Genomic DNA, 19578 nt, shown 5'->3' with positions numbered 1-19578 from the left:
GGATTTCTTTTATCTCAATCGATTTATGACTTTAAACTTTATACAGTGGTATACTACGGTTGCCTTTATTTCCCATAAGTATGATTGGTTTAACTATTCTATTAAAAGCGAACATTTTGATTTTCTCGGGGTGTAAATTTTCGCTTATTTTCACGGAAAGAACAAAATTGCCAAATAAATTCCGCCAATTTCTAAAAGGGCACATGCAAAGGTATTAATAAAAGTTTTGAATCCGCAATAAATGATAACCGCCAAAATTTTTCGAATACCTTATTCAATGGAAATCGCGAAATTTTACACCTACACCTACACCCACGAAAAGAAACCGCTATACGGGTTATCAAAGGTACCAGGCTTATAATTTGATACGCCAGACGCGCGTTTCCTCTACATAAGACTTTTCAGTGACGTGCAGGCAGATAAAAAAGTTAGAAAACCAAACAAGTATATAAAGTTAAAGAGCATTGCGAATCCAAAATTCCACAAAGTAGTGCCAAATACGGCTAAAAATATCTACGCTTTGGGAACGAAACGTCCACCAGCTGTGACATCGACCCAGTGGTATTAAAAAAAAATCCATCATTCATTGGAAATACATTTCTCATATAAAGAGTTGACTGCTATGACAACTCCGGTCATGTTGACATATTAATAGATAATGTCCTGCTTATCAAATTTGCATTTTAAAGTTTCTACATATCTACATGTAATATAGTTTTCAAGATAAAAATCAAAGATTGAATTAAAAACAAATATGGTAAACCGTGGCTAGTTAAGGGCTTCTATTACATCTTATATTACTTAACATATTGCTTTATTAATTTCTATTTGTTTATTATAGTGTTCAATACAAAAGGCAAACACGCATAGTTAGTAAGCATTGTTATTTAATTGCAACCATGCCCACAAAGAGCCAACGGACGATTATGGGAACATGAGCGTATTTGTAGATACTGTCTACTAAAATATTATTAAACTGTAAAGAAGTCTTTTAATCTGTTATTGTTTTCAAAATAATATGATTTAACGCCAAAAAGTTGGTAAAATGGTGTCATAACTCCTATAAGGAACCAATTGACGTTGTTGACAAATAGTAGCATTATTGTAGATCTATACTTTGTGATATTTTTGCTATCAAATTTTTAACTATCTATGATAATTATTCAGATAAATGTTAAAATATCTATTATCTATTATGTATTTCAAAATAATATACATGAAATAAGATTAACTCCAGCAACAAGTCGTTTGATGTAATGAACAGTTGGAAGCAATCTCAATAATCTGATCTTTTCCGATCATGTGAGATTTTCACTTTCTATAACGGGTTTCAAGATAACAGATAAAAGTTGCATTTAACCCATTTAGTTATTGTTTGGGTTCGTGTTACTAAGTCATTATTTTTTTATGTTGTCTTTTGTGTACTATAGTTTGTCTGTTTGTCTTTTTCTTTTTTAGTCATAGCGTTGTCAGTTTATTTTCGATTTATGAGTTTGAATGTCCCTTTGGTATCTTTCGCTCCTCTTTTCTAGTTAAAGCCATGTTGGCCATGCACCTTTTGATAACGACAATATTTCAGTGGACAAATTCGGAAAATTCAACTATATACAATTCTTTCTGTGTCATTTGGTCTCTTGTGGCGAGTTCTCTCATTTGCAATTATACCACATCTTCTTTTTTATATTTGCTTTAAGAACTTAATAAATATTAAAATGACATTGTACATTTTACCCTATTTTTTTTTATAAAACATTAAACAAAAAGACAAATATCAGTTGCAGCAACAAACGACAAACCACTGAATTACAGGCTCCAGAATTTGGACAGGTACATGCAGAATGAGGTTCATTTAAACATGCTTGCGGGAGCCTAATATCACCATGTATAGAAATGTAAGTAAAATAAACAATTAAAATCAATTAAAAGACTTGCCAGCAGTTTTATGGTGACATGCATTATCACTTATATGGTCATAATTGTAGATGAAATGTTAACAAAATTTTGAAAAATTGAAAAAAAACCTGAGAATGTTCGAACATTAGTTAGTAATAGACAACTGAAGCAATATTTGGACAAAACCTATCGGAAATTTTTGATTTTGATGACGTGGACATCTATGACTATGACTCCTAAACATAGTAGATTAGAATATGAATCATGACTAAACTATCTTTTTTACCATATAAAATTGAGAATGGAAATGGGGAATGTGTCAAAGATACAACAACCCGACCATAGAAAAAACAACAGCAGAAGGTCATCAACAGGTCTTCAATGTAGCGAGAAATTCCCGCACCCGGATGCGTCCTTCGACTGACTTTGTAAACCTATTTGTAGATTTTGTCTTGCTGTCTTATTTTTGTTTAGTGTTTATATATCCACCAAAGTTTCCCCAATAATGCAAAAATAGATTATAATCATCATTTGAGGGCAATATCTCATATCAGGAGTTGACTGACAGTTCAGGTAAAGTTGCTTTTAAGAAGATGTTGTCTTACTGATAATTTTGCTAGCTATCAAAATTTCGATCTACCGAGTAAAGTTTTATAGATCATACATAATAAAGTAAGTTATTTTTATGCAGAAACTGCTCATATGAGTAGAAAAGTCTTAAAATGATCACCATCACGAATTCGTTGATCTAGACGGTGTGTCTGTCTTTAAACTAACTAATGACATTGTTATCACCCCTAGGTTTTGGTGGGGTTCGTGTTTTTGCACTTTGTTGTTTCTATAGTTTCTTTGTTTTCCTCATATAGTTGATGTGTTTCACTCGGTTTTCATTTGTTTCCTAGATTTGTTTCCTCTCAGTCGATTTAGGAATGTTTAACACCGGTATACTACTATTGCCTTTATTGGTAAACATGAAGGCAACTACTAAAGAAAATCGACGACAAACCATTTCTCGCATTTTGACATATTTGAAGATCTTGTCACAACACATCTTCTAATTGTTATATTTAAAAAAAAATTCGAATTCAAAAACTTCGTTCTATGAATTAAAGTTTTCAAAATAGTAGGCAATAATGCAAAACATTGATTAATACAAATCATCGTTTAAGGCCAATAACTCAACCGACTAAAAGACAAATTGAAAGAGTTGGTATTGCTTTGCTTCGTAAAAAAGAATGGCCAACGTAGATACAAGTAACTTGTCTTGGGCAGGGATAAATCCTACTTTGTAAAGGATCACTCTGATTCGAACAAAAAATTCTCTGAAACTGATATTATCAAGATGCTTGATTTCTTGATTGACAACATATTTGTAACGTTCGGGGGACGTGTTTTTCAACAGACTGTCGGCATTCCAGTGGGAACAAACTGTGCCCCTCTACTTGCCGACTTGTTTCTTTATTATTATGAGGCTGACTTCATGCAGGTACTCTTAGGAAGAAAGATGAGAAGTTAGCAATATCCTTTAACTCTACTTTTTGCTATATAGATGATGTTCTTTCACTAAATAATTCAAAATTTAGTGACTATGTGGAACGCATCTATCCAATCGAGCTAGAGATAAAGGATACTACAGATACAGTTACGTCGGCCTCATATCTTGACTTACATCTAGAAATTGACAATGAGGGTCGGTTGAAAACAAAACTTTACGACAAAAGAGATGATTTCAGCTTTCCAATTGTGAACTTTCCATTTCTAAGTAGCAACATTCCAGCAGCACCTGCATACGGGGTATATATCTCCCAGTTGATACGATATTCCCGTGCTTGCATTTCCTATCATGATTTTCTTGATAGAGGGTTGATGCTCACAAGGAAGCTATTAAACCAAGAGTTCCAAATGGTGAACTTGAAATCATCCCTTCGTAAATTTTACGGACGCCATCACGAGTTGGTTGACCGTTATGGAATAACCGTTTCACAAATGATATCGGATATGTTCCTTACATCGTAACTACAATCCCCTTACCTTTCATGAATGTGACCTACCGAATTAGACCATTTACCGGATTTGTTATCACATAAGCAACACGACGGGTGCCACATGTGGAGCAGGATCTGCTTACCCTTCCGGAGCACCTGAGATCACCCCTAGTTTTTTGGTGGGGTTCGTGTTGTTTATTCTTTAGTTTTCTATGTTGTGTCGTGTGTGCTGTTGTTTGTTTGTCTTTTTCATTTTTAGCCATGGCGTTGTCAGTTTGTTTTAGATTTATGAGTTTGACTGTCCCTTTGGTATCTTTCGTCCCTCTTTTATATAAATCTTTTCTTGCTGGGAACTGTTGCTATTCACAGTTTGTAACTTTCAATTTTAGCTTTCAAGATAATAGACAAACAAAAAGTCACAAGTAAAGCAAGTTAACTCCAATAAGGATTCGTCTGAGGATTTAGGCGATGTTGACTATTATATATATCTTGACTCACATCTAGAAATTGACCATAAGGGTCGGTTGAAAACAAAACTTTACGACAAACGAGATGGATTTCAGCTTCCCAATTGTGAACTTTCCATTTCTATGTAGCAACATTTCAGCAGCACCTGCATACGGAGTATATATCTCCCTATTGATACGATATTGCCGGGCTTGTATGTCCTATCATGATTGTCTTGATAGAGGGTTGGTCATCACAAGTAAGCTATTAAACCAAGAGGTCTAAATAGTGAAGTTGAAATCATCCCTTCGTGAATTTTACGGACGCCATCACGAGTTGGTTGGCCGTTATGGAATAACCGTTTCACAGATGATATCGGATATGTTCCTTATGTCGTTCTGCAATCTCCTTCCCTTTTCTCGAATATTACCTACCAAATTAGACTATTTACCGGATGCCACTGGTGGAACAGGATCTGCTTACCCCTTCCGGAGCACTTCAGATCACCCTAATTTTTTGGGTCGGGTTCGTGTTGCTTAGTCATAGTTTTCTATGCTGTGTATTATGTTCTATTATTTGTTTGTTTGTCTTTTTCTTTTTAGCCATGCCGTTTTCAGCTTATTTTCGATCTATGAGTTTGTCTGTCCCTCTAGTATCTTTTGCCCCTTTTTGTCATGTTGACCATGATGCCGTTTACAGTTGCCCCTATCCATCATATGTTTTTCAGAAAATATACAAATATGAAAAATGATCAAAATCGTTTTTTCAGAGTCATGACTCTTATAAAAGTCGTCTGACAGTTTCATTTAAAATGGACAGCAAGACGATATCGCCATTCTTACCCTTTAAAGATTTTTTCTATGTAAGCGACTTTTAATATTTTTTTCTCCTATGCCATGTCAATCGGTCATATTGATTGACAAACGGACACAAGTATTAAACAAGATACATCAATGATGATTTTTTGGTAATTTTGGTTTCAAAATAGCCAAGTAAATGTAGATGAGAAGAATTTGGTAAAAGTTAACGGACGACGGAGGAGAGATGACAAATTACAAAAACGAAGACGGCGAAGGGCAGACGATAAAGAACGCCGGACGACTGACTCTAAGTAGTGGTAATAGCTTATTTGTCCTTCCGACATTTGTTGGTAACATCCATGTCTAATTGTTGTAGGTGGACAGTTTTCTCATTGTTAATTGTACTACAGCTATTTTTTTTAAATATGCAATTAACAATTGAGAATTATGTGAGTCCTCATTCGCAATTGAATTTTATACGACTGTCATACAAATGAGAGGTTTAGCTAACAATAAACCAGGTTTCGTCCATCATTTTCTACTTAAGAAGTTTCTGTAACAAGTCAGGAATTAGACAGTTGTTGTTCATTCATTTGGTGTGTTTGAGCTTTTGATTTGCAATTTAATTAGCGACTTCCGTTTTAGATTTTCCTCAGAGTTCAGTTTTTTTGTGATTTAACTTTTTTCTAAACTAAACGACCAATTATTCAAATTTAGAAACGAAAGAACAGACAGCACATATGGAAATATGTCGATATTCATTTTCAACTAGCGAACTAGTGGTTCTATCAAATTGAAAAAAAGAAAATAACCTATAATATTATTACCATACGTTCAAACTCTGAATTATTCATATTTTTTTTTTGGCCCCGCAACGAAGTTGTCGGTGCCATATAGTTTTACCCTTGTCCATCATTCCGTCATTACGTAATTCTGTCATTTCGTCATTCCGTAATTCCGTCATTCCGTCATTCTGAAACAAACCATTTTACGGAGTTTTTTTCAGAGATTGGGCTAATTTATGGTATGTGAGTTAACCATGATGAGTTACAGATCAAGTTTAAGTTTTGTTCCGCTCGGCTAATTTTTGCCTAAATTACAGGCTATGGACTTTAATAAATTGTTGAAAATCACAGTTATACAGTTTTTTTTCTAAACGCTTTCAGATAATGGGATGATTTCTGGTATGCGAGTTAGCCAAGATTAGTTACAGATCAAGTTTAAGTTTCATTCTCCTCGGCTAAATTTTACTATAATTTTGGGCTTTGGACTTTGATAAATTGTTGAAAATCACAGTCATATGGACAATTTTCTATACGCCTCAAGATTTTGAGCTATTTTTTCAATATGTGAGACTACAATCATGTTTGTGTCCACATGTGTTATTGAAATTGCAGATTTTTTTTTTAACTTTTTGAGACGGGGCCATTCGTGTCGCTTTGATACATCTAGTTTATTTATAATTACACATTATTATAGAAATTTAAAGTGTACTTAGTATATAAAATTTTGAAAAAAAGTTCAGTGAGCGCAACAGTTGTTTTTCGAATATTTTATTCTAGAAACCAGATTCAGATAGGCTAGATACCAAATATTTGAAAGCCCGACAGAATCAATAAAATTCATTTGAAAGATTCTCTGTCGAGGTTAACATATTTATAGTAATACTTTAAGCTCGTGCATGTTCTCACGACACTTACCAAAGAGGAAATCCTGGATAATCATAGGTCTGTTCTATGTTCCTTTGGAATTTCAACCAAAGATAAAGAACTGGTTCTTCCATCACTGTATTGGATACCTAAACTACGTAAGTGTCCTTACAAACAACGGTATATTGCTAGGTCTTCCAAGTGTTCCACGAAACCTCTTTCTAAATCATTAACATCTATTTTATCAGCAATTAAAGACGGACTTCAAAGTTATTGGGAAATTGCCTATTCTAGAGGTGGCGTGAATCAGATGTGGATACTTACAAATTCCAAAGATCTTTTAGAGTACATACAATCTGACTCTCTTTCATCTTATTACAGTATTAAAACATTTGACTTTTCTACTCTTTACACAAGTATTCCACATTCCAAACTAAAAGACAAATTGAAAGAGTTGGTATTGCTTTGCTCAATAAAAAATAATGACCAACGTAGATGCAAGTATCTTGTTTTAGGGAGGGATAAATCCTACTTTGTAAAGGATCACTCTGATTCAAACAAAAAAATCTCTGAAACTGATATTTTCAAGATGCTTGATTTCTTGATTGACAACATATTTGTTACGTTTGAGGACGTGTTTTTCAGCAGAATGTCTGCATTCCAATGGGAACAAACTGTGCCCCTCTACTTGCCGACTTGTTTCTTTATTATTATGAGGCTGACTGCATGCAGGAATTTCTAAGGAAGAAAGATGAGAAGTTTCCGCTATATAGATGATATTCGTTCACTAATTATTCAAAATTTGGTGACTATGTGATACGCATCTATCCCATCGAACTAGAGATAAAGAATACTACAGATACAGTTAAGTCGGCCTCATATCTTGACTTACATCTAAAAATTGACAATGAGGGTCGGTTGAAAACTTTACGACAAAAGAGATGATTTCAGCTTTCCAATTGTGAACTTTCCATTTCTGCATACTGGGTATATATCTCCCAATTGATACGATGTTCCCGTGCTTGCATTTCATATCATGATTTTCTTGATAGAGGGTTGCTGTTCACAAGGAAGCTATTAAACCAAGTTTTCCAAATAGTGAAGTTGAAATTATCCCTTCGTAAATTTTACGGACGCCATCACGAGTTGGTTAACCGTTTTGGAATAACCGTTTCACAAATGATATCGGATATGTTCCTTACGTCGTAACTATAATCCCCTTCCCTTTCATAAATGTGACCTACCAAATTAGACTATTTACCGGATTTGTTATCACATAAGCAACACGACGGGTGCCACATATGGAGCAGGATCTGCTTATCCTTCCGGAGCACCTGAGATCACCCCTAGTTTTTGGTCGTGTTCGTGTTGTTTATTCTTTAGTTTTCTATGTTGTGTCATGTGAACTATTGTTTGTCTGTTTGTCTTTTTTAAATTTTAGCCATGGCGTTGTCAGTTAATTTTCGATTTATGAGTTTGACTGTCCCTTTGGTATCTTTCGTCCCTCTTTTATAACGAATGTCTTTAACATTAGTGTGATCCAATGGAACCATATAACTTGACACTGTTTAAATTTTACTGTCACCACCAAAATTTAGTTCTCCTATATGTCTGTATCTGTGTCTCAACTGACAAGCGACATGTTTTCACAATATAAAATTTTGTGATACCAGTATAGTCTATAGTCGTATGATCTTGCAATTATGCGAGTGTGTCCTATTTTTAATTGTGAATTCGCTAAGCAGGAGACCATGCCTAACAGGAGACCCTTACTCCCGTTTTTGAGAGTATCAAAAGGTTTGTTTGTTACAATAATGTGTATATTTTTGATCAAATTTGTGAATTTTGATCATCGATATGCTACCGTAATTAATGGTCTACTTTAAAGTTATGAAATTGATTATTGTTTCAATGATAAACTGAAAAACTAAAAACAAACTTTATTATTTAAGTCATGATAATACCGAAAGGACTGGCAGCTTATTAGAATGGCATCCTTTTGGACCAAGTGGTAATGATTTCGGTGCACTGCACAATTTAAACACATTGATTTGCTCGTGTTTCGTAAAAGAAATAGGGTTGCAATTCTTTCAGGTTGCCGTTAAACTGTTTGGCTGTTCTATTAAGGTCCTTACAGTTTTAATGCTACTAGAACTTAATTTAGTTGGCTTCCCAATTTTGTGGTATCGAGGGTATCTGGTTAAAACTATCACAGGTTCATTGAAAACGCTTAGAGTACGGTAGAGCATTTCGAATGTGGGAATGACAAAGACAATTAACCCTTCAAAACAGTGATGAATCTTCAACAATGGTATAATCTTCATATCAATAATCAATTCACCAGCAGAATGAACGACTTTGTTTTCGTTTAAATTCACCACAACAAATAAATGAAAGAAATATCTTAATCTCAATGACATAAGTATTTAAAATGCTTATAATCGTTTTAAAATGTACTGATATTTTTGTCTTTTCTTTTTTGTGGTATTAATCAGTGACAACGAAAACTACAAAAGAAGCCGTTAGATAAAAACAGTCACTAGAAGTTAAAAATAAATGTAAATATGGGGTATACTTTTACGATACAGCAAGACGATACAAATGTATTTAGATCTCAGTATGTGATCTTATCTTTAGCAATAAGAAAGGTAAAAAATGAGAATGGAAATGGGAGACAACAAAACGACAGAAGAACAGAAAATAGTCCACCAATTGGTCTTCAACATAGCGAGTAAATCCTGCAAAAATGTTTGTGCTTGTTAAATGAAAAAGGACGTCACACTTAATTCAAAACTTATAAACGATTTAGAGTTAAAAAGAAACACATAAGACTAACAAAGTCCAGAGGCTTCTGACTTGGAACAGGTGCAAAAATACTACGGGGTTAAAAATGTTTTTTGAAATCTCAACCCCCTATACCTCTATCCGATGTAGAATAATCGAGCTCACGGCGATACTCACTTAATTAGTGAAATCTTTCACAAGAGTATATAAAAAATTATTTCAAACTTGATAAAAAATAAATGCCTAAAAGGTTAACAAATATTACCAATTTGTTCGTGGTATAAATACGGCCGTAACAGGTGACGATCCACTATCAACAGCTCACAGAACAAAACACAGTTTGACTTATTTTTATAACCATAACCAGAGCGAGCCTACACGTGGATCTTGCAATACATAAACACTACCAGGTTAATAGAAACACCGTTTATATATATATATATGTATGGTATAGCCATGTGAACTGAACTATTTTTTCTACGAATATTACGAGTTTATCAATAATTACACACGACGAAGTACGTCAAAGGCGTCCCTTAGCTGTTGTCTCGCTTTGGATTTATATATGATATTATTGACTGTTTTGTTCTATTATAGCGTACTACAATTAAACCAGTATCTAGACCTTAGCTTCCAGATTATTTGCAAGTTACCAATGCAGTTCACAATTACCAGGAAAATATATTGATTAATCTTCATTTATCTTGTTAACACAGTTTAATAATACATAAACTTGAACACTATAGAGATTCGTAAGTCCCGAATTGTAGCGTTGAAGTATTAAATAACACAAAACACATTTAGTTTTGTTATCGTACTGAACTTTATTTCAGCATTGACTTTTAATAAAATATTTTTAATCTTTTTTCAATCTCTGTATCTTGTTCTTCATTTTCCTCCAAAAATTCCGCATGTTTGAAATTTTGAACTGTAAAAACAAAAAGAATTAAATTCAATGAAATGCATTACATTATTTGATGTCAAAGATATTTTTGAATACCTGCAGACTTATTGATTTGTTTATTTTTATACAAGTATATGTAACATATCTTTAAGCTAGTCAGTAAAAAACATCATATTCTAATATATTTAAGCAGTTCACAGAACAAACACAATATTTGCTATACAACTTTAATGTAAAAAGGAATACTGTCAGTTTTATTTTGAATATTAATTTGTTTTTGTAGTCGAAAAAAAAAATCTAAGACATCGGTGTATGATCAGACGGACAGAAAAGTTGTAAAAACGTTACAGTGGACTGTTATAAATAGATAATTCAGTGTAAAAACGTTCGTTATTATATTTCAACATCTTTTTAATTCCTTACCCATTGTTTTCTCCTTTGTGCGTAATATTTTTTAATTGCTGTCCTGTCACGCGTAAGGTCGCAATCTGAAATGAAAGAAGTTATGTATATTCTGGAATCATCATATTGTATGTTGACCTATAGACGTCCTCTTGTTTGATTGCTCGCAATGATAAAACTCGCATCTTAATTTTATACAATGATTCAAATATGTAATGTATAATTGTAATTTTACAACACTTTCACCAATATTAAAACACTGAGCAATAATAAAGAGCAAACAAAAATATATTTAATATATTACAAATAGAATATAGTAAAACATCAATGTTATCAATGGATGAATTAAGTATAGGCTTACGCAAAAGAACAACAGCTTAATATGTTAATTCCTAGATTGGTGACAAAGTCTATCAGAGGTCCTTCTGAATTGTTACAACACACTGATTCGATCTGAGCTTTATCAAGATTTTGCAAAAGTGCAAAAAACCGAAACTGACGACTATACATATTCTTGTTACATACAATTCACTATATCGAAGAGTGAAACGTACAGTTGGATGGTAAAATAGTAAATAATACCGTACTACAAGGAAAATTCAAACGGAAATTCCTTTCACAAATCTAAACCCTAAACACATCAAATGATATGTGTATGTCGTTTACCAAGAACAGTTTTCAAAAATATGGATCTGGTTTTGATAAACTTATTATAGATATATCAGGAGGAAAATTTTGAAAATATTAACCCTCGAGCTTCTTGTCCTGACCAAACAATTTCAACGTTATGCAGAGTCATTGACCATTTAGTATTTTCAGTCATATATAATATATTTTATACTTTACCTTTAGATTTCAGTTCTTTCCTATCAGCCCTACAAATTGGTCGACATGATCTGCATGTTCTTGTCTCTGAAAATATTTAACAAAATTATCTCTTATTTCATAATATAAACAAAGCTCCCCAAGTGTAAAATCTTTCGTCAAAGTGCATGTTTATACTTTGATTACCAATACTTGAAGGTTAATTTTTTCAAACTTTACAATATCTCAACGTCAAGCGCACAAGTAAAGGTTTTAATTATAGATGTATATAGTTAGCACAGGTTTCAGACTTATAATTTGATACGCCAGACGCGTGTACCCCGAGGGTATCATCCGCCCAGTAGTAAACACTCCAGCGTTGACATGAATATCAATAATGAGGTAATTTTTATAAATATCCTGTTTACAAAACTTTGAATTTTTCGTAAAAATTAAGGATTTTCATATCCCAGGCAAAGATTACCTTAGCCGTATTTGGCACAATTTTTTGGAATTTTGGATCTTCAATGCTCTTCAACTTTGTACTTGTTTGGCTTGATAAATATTTTGATATGAGCGTCACTGATGAGTCTTAAGTAGACGAAACTTGCGTCTGGCGTACTAAATTATAATCCTGGTTCCTTTGATAACTATATATTCGTCTACATAAGACTCATCAGTGACGCTCAGATCAAAAAAGAAAGCCAAACAAGTAGCAATACATAGTTATGAGTTTAGTGTCGCATTTTGACCCCGGTGGATTATTCAAATATAACAGTTTTTGTGAGATAAATATATTTTTAGACAGTTGAGTACTAATTTAACCTTCAAAAATGATTTATAATAACATCAATATTATTTTTTACATGTTTTATTGGCTAATTCTGTTTAACTCTTCTTATTTTTATAGCTAGACCGTCCATCGGTCCAGAAATTAATGTAATATTTACAAACACTTTTTTATAAACAATGTTTTTGACGCAACTTTACCAAAAAATAAGACATAAGATATGTGATTTTCATTGAAATTATTGAATGATATATGTAAACAGTTTCAGAAAAAGTATTACTTCAAGCGATTGAAAATCTACTTTTAGCCAAATTTTGGGGAAATATGTGACATCTTTTCCCCCTTTTTTGCAATATTTTATAACAAATAAATGCAGATCGTTGCCATGGATAAAAAAAGAAGAAGATATTTTACCATTTTTTTTAACTGGATATAAAATCTATGGAAGATTTTGATTACATACATATACACATATATGACACAAAAGTACGCTTTATATTGCAAGAAAGCAATGCCAAGGGGATGATAAAATATATGAGGGCTTTAAATTTTTTTCCTAACTATTTATTGCTACCAAAGTTGAAAAGCATTGGGGACTCAAAATTCCAAAGAAATTGTGCCAAATACGGAGAAGTTAATCTATGCCTGGGATAAGAAAATCCTTACTTTTTCGAATGATTCATACTTTTGTAAACAGTTAATTCATAGAAATGACAGATAATTAATATTCATGTCGACACCGAAGTGAGCACTACTTGGCTTGCCATACCCTCGGGGACGAAACGTCCACCAAAAGTTGAATCGACCAAGGGTGTTATTATTTATCTTTATATGGTAACGTGCACCAGCATTGCCGTATAAGTTTCGTTTTAAAGCAAAAAAGTAAAGTTTTTGCTATTAACATTTATGAAAGCAATACATTTAAATACAATTCTCTATTAAGAGGCAGTTTTGTTCAATTTTCACAAAATAAGCTAACAGATATCGCATATGTATAATGAGTTTGTAAGACTATGATTTAAATTCATTGTTCACTGTTTGTTTTGGGCATTTTTCAATTTGGCTATACGTTTTAGTACGTTATTCCTTAAATATAAGAATTTGAGTTCAATTGGTGGAAGTGCTTTTAGCAAGTTTTGACGCATTTTCAAAGAAATACAAAATGATAAATGATAAAAGAAAGCTGTTATTTGGAAAGAATATTTGTTATGTTTTGATCAAATACTTAATTCAACAACAACAATATTTTACAAAAAGTATAGCTGTGATTTGTTCAAGATGCTTATACTTATAATTTGCTTTAAGATCCTCTTGGCACAATTGGAAAAACAACAAATCAACCATACCATTTTATGCATACATAGGTAAATCTGTGGAAAAAAATGTTTTAACTGCACTCTGTAAATCAAATTCAAGACATTTTCAAAATGATTCCAATACAAATACATACTTCTATTTTGTTTTGGTCACATTCGATTTTCTTGCATTGATATTCAAATATCATTATCATTGTGTTTTTGTGTACTGTTTATACACATTTCTATTGTTCATTGAAATGCAGATATCTGTTAATTGTTACCTCTACAAGTTGCTCGGCATTCATAACATTTTTCCATGGGCACAAATTTATGCTTTACTCCACAGGCCTTAACCTTTTCTTTGTATGCATCTCTTTCTGCCTTCATTTGAACTCTCAACTCTTCAAGCGTCTCACGTCTCACGATATCATCGTCATCTGCCACTAACACACGAATAAATAAAAAAAAGAAGCCGTTTGAATAAATAGATTAATACTTGAATTTATATGACATAATGAGTGTATCTTATTCCCCGTATTAATCTCCCCTTGAGACTATATTCGCATGGAGATGATTCATACGTTACAGAAGACGAATACATTGTCTAAGCACCATGTCTCATTCTTTTCAGCGTTCATGCGATTCCATTAGTCCTTGTAATGTATTTTTACCGTACCTGTAATTTGTCATGAACTTTTTATGGGTTTATGAGATTTGAACATAAGTAATAACCTAATGTTGCCTCAAATATATTGGATACATTATCAATAATTTCTTGTTCTAAATATGCGGGATATAATACTCACTGGGCATTACTTATACGAGCAGTAACCAATCAACATAAATTGATTCATACCATTTTGTCAACTCTTACTTTCATGTGATTGAAGGAAATAGTTGCTGTTTCGACGCAATAAGGGTATAGTGATATATTCCCCATTTCTATTTCCATCCTCAAGTTTATTTTGCTACAAAACTCTTGAACTGTTGAATGTTTCAATATCCAAACTCTTTCAAATATTTCTTACCTTCCTCCTCTTCGTCATCTCTCTTTTCGATTTCTGATGGGTCATCAATATTTTCATTATTCTCCTCTTCTAAAGATTCGTCATCAGATCTTTCTTCTCTTTCCATTTCATCAAGGTTTTCGTCGTTTTCCTCGTCGATGAATTCGTCTTCTGATCTTTCATCTTTGTCATTAAGGTCGTCCTCATTAATGAATTCTTCCTCTCGTTCCGATATGTCATGGACGTTATCATTGCTGTCTTCGTCAAGGTCACCAAGGTCATCTTGACATTTGCCAACCACGAGGATGGCAATGAAAAACAGGACTACCCGTGTTGTTTTCTACAATTGAAAAAAAACAAATTGTATTTACTCATTATAAATCATTTGCAACAAGGAGTTGATACAGATTTAACATACGAAACGCAAAATCTTTTTCAGATTCCACTCAAGATCAACAAAAAAATTAAACAATAAAAATATCGGATTCCAAGGAAAATTTTGAACGTAAAGTCCCTGATTAAACATTTTAAACAAAAGGAAACAAAAGGAAAACAACTGACTTTATGCAGGCATTTCTTTATGTAGAAAATGATGGATTAAAACCTTGTTTTATAGATAGCTAAACCTTTAACTGTATATACAATTAATATTAATGTTAAGTTTCTCTATTGACATTAATCTTGAAACATCTTTCGTTCATCTTCAGTTTTCATCAAAATGTCAAATATAATATTGACCAATCGTTCTTATAACAAACCATAAAAACTTAAGACATACTTTTAGCAATAGATACATGTCTAGAAATCACACACTATTGGGTATCACAGGACATGTTCTTTTAACCAGTAATCGTGTAAAATACTTTGATCCCACGATATCAATAAGTAATAATCATATGTCAACAACACAGAAACATAACGACACAAGACAATGGCGAGGTTTATAACAGAAACTATCAAAGATCCTTTATCATCACCAATTTTCCAAATAACCACAAAAAGATATGACATTGGATAGCTATTTACACGGCGATTGCAGACTTCGGCCAGACACATGAAGGTGTTGTGAAGTGTAACTAGTTTAGTTTATGTCTCATCCTGACCCCCCTTTTTTTTTATCTAGACCATTGTACAAACTGTATATAAAAGATCATACAATAAAAATCTATACAGGAAAGTCACTAACATCCTACTGTATTTAACACTGCTGGAAAATATTAATGGCAACTGCAACTTGCATGTTTTTTTTTTGTGTTGTAGTTTAACAACATACGGTATAGACAATTGCATGTTAAGGGTGTGTGTAAGACAAGCACCGTCACATCATTTTGTTCTAGTTATGAGCATGTGTTGTACGTTTTTGATTGTTTTTGTGTGTATTACTGTTTTAGAGGAGTCGTTGATGGTGGATCATGCGATCTATGCTACTCTGGACATTTTGGCGATTCTTGCAATCAGTTATGTATTAATAACTACTGAAAGTAAAGTATTTACTGATATTAAACAATGCAGTCATTGACTCATTCATATTAAACCACCGCCGAGGTATATGACCAAAGATATGCATTTTCCCTTCTCTGTCGTGAAATGTGCCAAAATTTATATGCTGTTTTTACCCTTTACGGAAACGTTTGATCATTTGGGCGTTTATCAAATGCAAAATTCCTGTTGACATTCGGTGAAATAAAACAGATATATCATGTCCAAAAAGGAGGAGGGGGTTCTAACAAAAGAAAAGGTTAAGGAAGATATTACGTTCCTCTATCTGCCAGGGCTTTTTGACCGTTTCCCGAATGGTATCCTCCGCAAATCCCCCTCTTGAACATGCTATATTTGTTCATTAAAATTTTGGCTTTAATGCTGAAGGTTACATTTTTTTTTTAGAAATATAGTAAATCTTTTACAAAGCTAGTAAACAAAGTTGAACAACAGTAAAACTAATCCAGGACAACGAATCTGAGCGTTCCGAGAGGGAGAAACGCTAATATTCCTTTATTCTAACTATTTCATAAAACTTTTATAACAGCAAATTTCAATGAAAAAATTCCATTTTTTTTCAGGCAAGTACCGAAGAACTAGCTACTTGGTACATATATATGTTATGAATAACAATATATGCTTAAAGGATGAACACTATTTATAAAAATCAAAAAGAAACACATGACATCTGAGAACATGTAGAGGAATTGTTTTACCAATATATTTAAATACATATGACAAGTAGAAAACATGTTTTGTAAGTATATTAGTAGATGAAACCTAAGTAAGAGAGTTAAGTCAACACAATACCTAAATGTATAGTTTGTACGAACACTTTTACCTAAACTTTAAAAATTCATAAATCATGAATAACTTTTGTATGTCTCTAATGATAGTTAGATGCCTGATAGTTGTACTAAATATTGGCCATAATTATTACAGCAAGAATATTTAAATACAAGAATTTTTATAGATTTAGGCATTTTAGTGCTTACATGTTTAACATTACTAATTTAAACAATTTTGTTAAATAATTACAATTCTATTTCAAATAAATTGAACAAAAAAAATATCAAAACTTACCATTTCAACTTCTAACAATATACAATCTGTTGCAAGGGAAATCTGTATCAAATATCCATTTTTTTTAATCTCAAATTACTTTTTAATTACGACCCAACGCCAAAATCAATATTTTTTATTGTTTTTCTTTGAAACTATTTTTCGATGAAAAATTGAAATTCTAAAACTTTCCAAAATAATTATCAGATATACTATTTGGATCAATACATGTATGATATGTGATAACTAATACTGTGGATTCATTAATTTTCGTTGGATACCAATTTTCGTTGATTTCGTGGGTACAAGTTTACCACGAATTTAAATGTTCAACGAAATGCAAATTTTCCATTGGCTTGTATACGCACTTTTGGCAAAACCACGAAATTAAATATCCACGAAATTGTAAGTTTTCCTAAATTCACGAAAATTGGTACCAACGAAAATAAATGAATCCACAGTAGGCCTTATTCTAATGTATTAAAATATCACCTTCATCTTATCATTACAACTTCAAGGAAGACCTATTGTTGATGCCTAATTTGTGATAATATAGACACTTATATAAACAAGTTCCACTGGTTTCATCTAGTCGAAGAGGGAATAAAAAGTATGTTAGATAACCTGTTTGAATGGTTTTTCACTTTTTGGTGGCCCTTTATAGCTTGCTGTTCGGTGTAAGCTAAGACTCCGTGTTGAAGGCCGTGCTTTGACCTATATTGGTTTAATTTACAAATTGTGACTTGGATGGAGATTTGTCTCATTTGCACTCAAACCACGTCTTTTTATATCTACTAACCATAGTCCTAGTGAAACCATGTTTCGGATTTAATATTAGGATCTACAAAAGAGTAAAAACACTCCGCTTCTTATATTCATTGTTCTACGAGGGGCGCCGTACCATAAACGTGTTTTGATTCCATTCCGGAATAAACACGTGAAAATTAATTAGACTTGATCGAAATAAAATTGCATAATCTAAACATCTAAATGTAATGCCCATACACACAGAACACTCTTAAATCAAACTTGAAAATTTTTAAGTTAAAACCTTAGTTTTAGTGAAATCATTTGACCAAGGTACACGAGATAAGTATATGATGTTTTAATAATTGGTGTAAAGGGCATTGGCTGTCAAATTTAATGAACAACAAAGGATATAGGGTATTCATGATCACTGACACAAAATCAGTACATGTACACTAAAAAAAAAAAGAACACAAAAAGCAAAAGAACAACGCTTTTATTGCTAGCTTCATAAGGCTTAAACAATCCTTTATAAACAGATTAAATATTAGTTGAAGTCTTCCGTTAAATGAAAGATTTTGAGATTTTCTTCTTCAAAGCAGTTCTATTCCTTGTATACAATACAATATCCTCAGTTAAAAGTGATTTTGTAATTTGAAAGAAAATGTACGACATAAAAAATGGGGAATTTCCCATGACACCACCCAACGTAAACATGCATGTTATATATTTATCTTTGTTTTTATCTAAAAAAAAGTAAATCTTATATAGCGCATATGATACACTACAAACAATACATATCCTTTATTTATTATGGAAACATTCACAATGATTTAGCTGTATATTCAACAAATTGATTTCATTGAAATACGATCTTAATGGTTTTGTTGAAAATAATAGATTTGAAAAGTGATAGAAACCTCAACATTTGATACGAAACTTTACAATATATTTTGACATAAAGATAGATTTACGTCAGATTAACACGTACTTCAAAGGATTAAGGGTAGAACAATTTGTTTATATGGCCATAAAATATTAAATACCACGCTGTGGTGATGATGTATTTTGTGGTAGACCATATCATTATTAGGACACTAAATGAAATGTGAGTACCAATCATGCCCTTTCGTTTAACATTATATAAATACTTCTGACACAATGAGAAATTTTCCCCATGAAACTAGATATATCAAATTCAAAATATAATTTCAGTTAGACCAATATTCGTGTCCATCTTTTCAGATATATTTATAGATTTTCTTTCACTGGCTAGCTCAATGGATTTTTAGTACATTCCACTAATAAGTATCTTCATAATCAAATTTCGTATTACTTTCAGTAGGATTTGATTTTTTTCCTCGTTTGATCATGGTGAACATGTTTTGTTTAGATATTTACGATACTATTTTATTTTAAAGAGTATTTCAACTACAATAGGTCATTACACAGTTAGTCGATTTGAAAAAAGTAAAAAACAAAAAACAAAAAAAAAACAAGAGGGCAGTCAAAATCAACCAATTTATG

General features: G+C 32.4%; 1 protein-coding gene across 1 annotated transcript; it reads right to left on the bottom strand.

Annotated features, from left to right (window-relative positions):
• Positions 1 to 10357: 10357 nt before the first annotated feature.
• LOC139488055 (glutamic acid-rich protein-like) lies at positions 10358 to 17373 on the bottom strand. The gene is made up of 6 exons (XM_071273379.1): positions 17326 to 17373; positions 14785 to 15103; positions 14038 to 14199; positions 11711 to 11776; positions 10886 to 10950; positions 10358 to 10486 (listed from the first exon to the last, which is right to left on the bottom strand). Exons 1-6 carry the CDS (start codon positions 17326 to 17328, stop codon positions 10415 to 10417), a joined length of 687 nt encoding a protein of 228 aa, XP_071129480.1. The 5' UTR covers positions 17329 to 17373; the 3' UTR covers positions 10358 to 10414.
• Between the last annotated feature and the right edge of the window lie 2205 nt (positions 17374 to 19578).

Source organism: Mytilus edulis, chromosome 9 (genome assembly GCF_963676685.1).
Source record: "Mytilus edulis chromosome 9, xbMytEdul2.2, whole genome shotgun sequence".
Lineage (NCBI taxonomy): Eukaryota > Metazoa > Mollusca > Bivalvia > Mytilida > Mytilidae > Mytilus > Mytilus edulis.
Note: the sequence above shows the minus strand (reverse complement) of the source record. Positions and strands in the feature narration are given on the sequence as shown.

What these genes read in the sequence shown, in the direction of transcription:
- LOC139488055 (XM_071273379.1), bottom strand. An exon ending in AGATGACGAAGAGGAGGAAG is followed by an intron (nt 14,200 to 14,784) that starts GTAAGAAATATT and finishes TTCGTGTGTTAG; the next exon opens with TGGCAGATGACGATGATATC. An exon ending in CACAAAGGAGAAAACAATGG is followed by an intron (nt 10,487 to 10,885) that starts GTAAGGAATTAA and finishes TTGTTTTTACAG; the next exon opens with TTCAAAATTTCAAACATGCG.